The following is a 5,373-nucleotide window of genomic DNA, read 5'->3' on the forward strand; positions in this document are numbered from 1 at the left end:
GGGGGCTATGTGTCCTGTTTCTAGGAATCTGTGAGTATAAACTTCCTTCACAATAATCATTTCTACGTCTGGGTGTCTGACCAAAACAAATCTCAGGTATATTTCAACATTCTCGGTCAAAAAGTAAACGTATTGTTTTAGTTTATAAGAATTGCCAATTGTCCTCTATAGAAGTTGCATTCATTACTAGCTTACAAACAAGATAAGAGAGATTGTTTCCCTGCTTTTTTGCAAATACAGTTATGAAATATTTTGCCCTCTTTCAACATGATAGCTGAAAACTGGTATGACAGTGTAGTTTCAATGTACATTTCTCTTATTATGAGTGAGGCAGGTTTCTTTTCATATAATCGAGACATAGGAGAAAATTAATGTCTTCCAGCGATCTGATTAGACAAACCATTGTGTCCCCTCTTCCCGTCCTACCTATAATTGGGACCTGAAGCTCAGGGGTGGCAGAGGTCTCAGCAAATCTCTAGTGCAAGCTCACAAAATAAGTTAGTAAGGACTAAAATGCAGGCCTTTTGATACCCTGGCTAGGACTCAAGGTCTGTGCTTCGGTGGTGGTGTTGGTGTGAACTGGCAAGTGAAATATTCATAGCTGAGCTTTAGAAAGATTAATAATGTGTTTGGAATGCGTGGATGTATTGATCATGTTTTTTATTTTCTGTATTTTCCAATACTTTGATATCTTGGGTCCTTACTGATCCTGAACAGATTGTCCCTCCCAGGACCATTTAATTCCTGAAGGTAGTAAACCACTTGCCTTCAAGCAGGAGCATGACTTTCATATACAAACCAACCAATCCAAAGTCCATAACCCCCAATTACCTCCTTTATTAAGCTCTTATACTCATGGCCTTTTCCCACTTGCCCTAATCACCCCCAGGGCCAGGCACCAGACAACTAGAGACAGCTCCAATGCCCCAGAGCTCACCCTTCCAGATCCCTTGACTTACCTCTATTGCTTAAAATTTCTACGGGGTTATTAGATGTTTCAGCTAGAAGGCCATTGAAGGAGATCAAAGAGAAAAGACAGGTTTCAAATAGATTCAGGAGAGTAAGGAAATAACTTGGTATTAGACAAGGGAGCCTAACACATTCTTTCCAAATATCTAGGATGGTAAATGTTGTTAATAAATTTATCCCCATGCTTAATGGGGAAATATGTGGGTTAATTTGCAAAAGCACAATGTTCTATTTACATCCAGTTTCCTTTCATGAATATGGCCTTTAACAACATAACACTTTTGGTTTCTGGTCTACTTCTGCAGTCACAAAGTTGGGATACCTCCTCCCAGGTTGAGGGCCTAGAGAGACTTAGGGTACCGTGATCTCATCAGAAGCTCAGAAAGCCAGTGCTGGGGGCAGAAGGGGGGCCAATGGTGATATCCTTTCCTCAGACACAAATTAGATGCTATTATGTCATACATAGAGCATTTCCCTTGTACTGAATTGAGATTGTTTATAAACATCACATATCTCCACAAAGAGTTGCTGCCTAACTTCACAGATTGCCAGGGTTGGTTCTGCTGTTTTAAGATAAATAGAGTTTTTCTAGTTCTTAAATTAAAAAGCAAAGTATAGAAGATAAATGACTATAAAGAATACCAGACACTTGCATAGCATCTATGCCTGGACTCACACACTTGACTGCCAAAACATGTGCACTGAATTAACAGTTAAAGTCATACAGATGCATTCATATAATCTGGATGGAATAAACGTTTTTATGTGTGCTAATTAAAGTGAAATTAAAGAGAAGAAAGCAGCAATTCCTAAAGAGAAATCACATCTTACACAGAGTGATGAGCATAGGATTTAATTTCTGAGCAAGTGTTCATCTAATTATATTATATTTTATGTACCTTGCTAATACACAGGGCACATTCACATAGCAGATAATTCTCATTTTACTGAATGAGTAATACAATGACTTACCTGTGGGTCTTGAGAAAGTCCTTTGAATCTCAGCTAATGGAATTTCACCAAAGGGCACGTTGGGCTGTGTGATGACTTTCATGGGTGTTTGTGACTCTTTATCACCTTGAAAAGAAAACTTGTAGCAGTGAAATGTAATTACCCTCTTTTTATTACCCCTGAAACAGCTTTTTACTTCTCCTGAGACAAGTAAAGCCAATGGTTGAAGTTACCTGATGAGTGTGTTATTATCCCAACTCGATAGAACCTATCTGCATAAGGCAAGCATAAATGAAGAGGGCATTCTATTAAAAACAAAAATAAAAAAGTGAAAGAACTTTGAACCTTGTCCATCACTCAAAAAATGTCAGTCTTTTATCATACAGATGAAAGGAAATATTTAGCTGTCGTCCAGTATCTTTCCTTTACTTCTCTGAGAAACTAAGCAGTTCTGCTCCCCGTAGAATGTTCGTTGTCCATCACTCAAAAAATGTCAGTCTTTTATCATACAGATGAAAGGAAATATTTAGCTGTAGTCCAGTATCTCTCCTTTACTTCTCTGAGAAACTAAGCAGTTCTGCTCCCCGTAGAATGTTCGGGTTCTGATTTGGAGCCACCAGTATGAGGTCAGCTCATGCTGCCACAATGAAATTCCTTCATGGAACCAAGTCAGCCAATGGGGAGACTAACAGAATGAGAGGGGTGTGATAGCTTGTGGGTGGAGATATGAATAAGACCAGGTCCCTGCCTTCAGGGAGTGTATATATTAGTGAGGAGGCAGAAAGAAATCAATTATTCAATTTTATACATAATAAAAAGCCAACAGAGAAGGTAGCAGAGTTATGGGGGAGGAGGCGGAGGCGGGGGACAGACCTCATTGTCAAAATGTCTGGATTCTAATCTTCATTTCTGTCTTCCTAGATGTTTGAGCTTGATCAAGTTACTTAAAGCCTCTGACCTTCAGTATATTCATTTGCAAAATGAGAGGTAAAAATAGTACCTACCTCACAGGATTATAGTGAGAGTTAAAATAACATAATCCAGGGCTGGCCCATGGCTCACTCGGGAGAGTGTGGTGCTGATAACACCAAGGCTGTGGGTTCGGATCCCTATATAGGGATGGCTGGTTAGCTCACTTGGGAGAGCGTGGTGCTGACAACACCAAGTCAAGGGTTAAGATCTCTTTACCAGTCATCTTTTTTAAATAATAATAATAATGTAATCCACTCAAAGCTCAAAAAACCAGAATAAGCACTGAATCAATGTTAGCTCTTTTTATAATATGGGATAGTGTCAATCTTTGCAGTAAAGCAACTCAGTACCTCTCCAACCTTTGAGGACTTCAGAAACCTAAACCCAAGTGGCTGCATCCAAAAGTTTCTGTAACGGAGACTAATAAAATCCTCTCAAAAAGTGGAAATAGGATTGAAAAGCAGATGGCATAGAAGAAGGTTGTCAGCCCTTGTACTTTTTCCTTGCTCCATCTGGTAGTTCTCACAATGTACATGGCAGGTTTCAGTTCACCTCAACCAGTTACAATAAGATAACAGACCAGTAGATCACTAGATGCTTTTAAAGCTTCCCAGGATTAGGAATTGGTTTCACTTGCATGGCAGCTATCCTTTCTGAATGTTTACTAAGTGGCAAGGCCAGCACCCTCCAGATATACCCATGCAGTGGACTATAGCCAGCTACTTGCTTTCTTTTAACAACACTCTTATCTTCCAATTCTCTATGCCTGGGGATGACCCATGTGAGAACTTGGTGTCTGTCTCTCTCTCTTTCTCTCTCTCTCCCTCTCTCATTGCATTCTCAGAATTGTCTCTTTTTTTTTTTTTTTTTTAAAGATGACCGGTAAGGGGATCTCAACCCTTGGCTTGGTGTTGTCAGCACCACGCTCAGCCAGTGAGCAAACCGGCCATCCCTATATAGGATCCGAACCCGTGGCCTTGGTGTTATCAACACCGCACTCTACCGAGTGAGCCACAGGCCGGCCCTAGAATTGTCTCTTTAACAGAGGCTGTGGTGTTATCAGCACCGCACTCTACCGAGTGAGCCACAGGCCGGCCCTAGAATTGTCTCTTTAACAGAGGCTGTGTTTCTCTTTCAACTTGGTTTTGACTTTCAAGTTCCCCATAGGCATTACTGTCTTTGGCGTTGGTTTTAGGATATCAGCTTCCTAATCATCACTGCTGCCTTGCCCGGTCATTCCCCATATGTCCATGAGTGCCTGGCTATTCCTGGATTTAGCTCTTGCCTTGGTTCTTACACTCCATGCACCCAGCCTAACGCAGTGAATCGTACCAATCCACTAGAATACCACTATGGGTTAATGAAGCTAACAGATGTGTAAAGAGTATCTTTTCACCCTGTTCTCTCATTTTATAATATTCATAAGTTAGAAATAGGCTTATAAACAGTGACATTTGACATAATGTAATTATTATAGAATATTTGATATATTTGGCAGCTTATTTCAGAAAATAGAACGCTGAGAATCTTCTAGTCCAGTGGTTTCTCAGCCTGGCTATGAACATCTGTTAGTTTTCTATTTCTGGATAGTAAATCGCCACAAAGTGAGCAGTTTAAGTCACACCCTTTCATTATCTCACATTTTCTGTAGCTCAGAGACCTGTACATGGCATAGCTGGCTCCCCCACTCAGGATCTTGATTCCCTACTAAAATCAAGGTGTTGGCTGAGACTGTGTTTTCATCTGAAGCTCAGAGTCCTCTTTCAGCTCATTCAGGTTGTTTTCAGAATTTTGTTCCTTGAGACTTTTGGACTGAGGTCCCTGTTTTCTTGCTGGCTGTCAGCTAAGAATTGCTCTCAGCAACTAGAGGCTGTCCTGAGTTTCCAGCATGTGACACCTCCCTCTGTAGACAATTCCCAACATGGTTGTTTCCTTTTTACAAGGCCAGTAGAATTCCTCTCAGACTTTGAATCTCTTCCTTTAGGAAGGGCCCAGTCATTTTTAAGTTCTCACCTGATTAGGTCAGGCCCACCCAAAGTGATCTCCCTGTTAATTAACAAAAGTCAACTGATTTGGAACCTTAATTACATCACTTTATCATATCATGTAACATAATCACAGAGTAAAGTCCATCATGCATGCAGGTCCCCACACTCTAGATGTGTGTACTCCAGAGGGCAGAAATCTTGAGGGCCATCTCTGCCTACCCCAGCATGCAGGGCCTTTAGAGAACTTTCACAAAATTCAAATTCACAGGCCTCCAGCCTAAAATATCTACTGATTCAGTATTTTCTTGGTGAGTCTTAGGTATTTGTGTTTTTAAATAATTTCCCCAGATGATTCTGATGTCTGAGAAGCTTTGGAAACTAATATGGTCTGTCCCTCTTGTGTGACTGATAAAGAAATTCTCATAAGAATATCTCAACTGGGGCCGGCCTGTGGCTCACTCGGGAGAGTGCGGTGCTGATAACACCAAGGCCA

At 40.8% G+C, this 5,373-nt stretch overlaps 1 protein-coding gene and 1 long non-coding RNA gene across 2 annotated transcripts in view; both read right to left on the reverse strand.

Moving 5' to 3' along the window:
- LOC103609041 overlaps positions 1-2,042 on the reverse strand; it is a 4,250-nt gene extending 2,208 nt beyond the window's left edge. Inside the window, exons 1-2 of the long non-coding RNA XR_552099.1 lie at positions 1,942-2,042; positions 960-1,001 (exon numbers count right to left, since the gene is read on the reverse strand). This is a non-coding gene — a long non-coding RNA (uncharacterized LOC103609041). The remainder of the gene's footprint in view (positions 1-959; positions 1,002-1,941) is intronic.
- LOC103609044 (chromosome unknown open reading frame, human C19orf18) overlaps positions 1-2,274 on the reverse strand; it is a 7,072-nt gene extending 4,798 nt beyond the window's left edge. Inside the window, exon 1 of the mRNA XM_008593415.1 lies at positions 2,154-2,274. Within this exon, the coding sequence (XP_008591637.1) occupies positions 2,154-2,274 (121 nt within the window). The remainder of the gene's footprint in view (positions 1-2,153) is intronic.
- Positions 2,275-5,373: the final 3,099 nt, after the last annotated feature.

This window comes from Galeopterus variegatus, unplaced genomic scaffold (genome assembly GCF_000696425.1).
Source record: "Galeopterus variegatus unplaced genomic scaffold, G_variegatus-3.0.2 Scaffold9112, whole genome shotgun sequence".
Classification (NCBI taxonomy): Eukaryota; Metazoa; Chordata; class Mammalia; order Dermoptera; family Cynocephalidae; genus Galeopterus; species Galeopterus variegatus.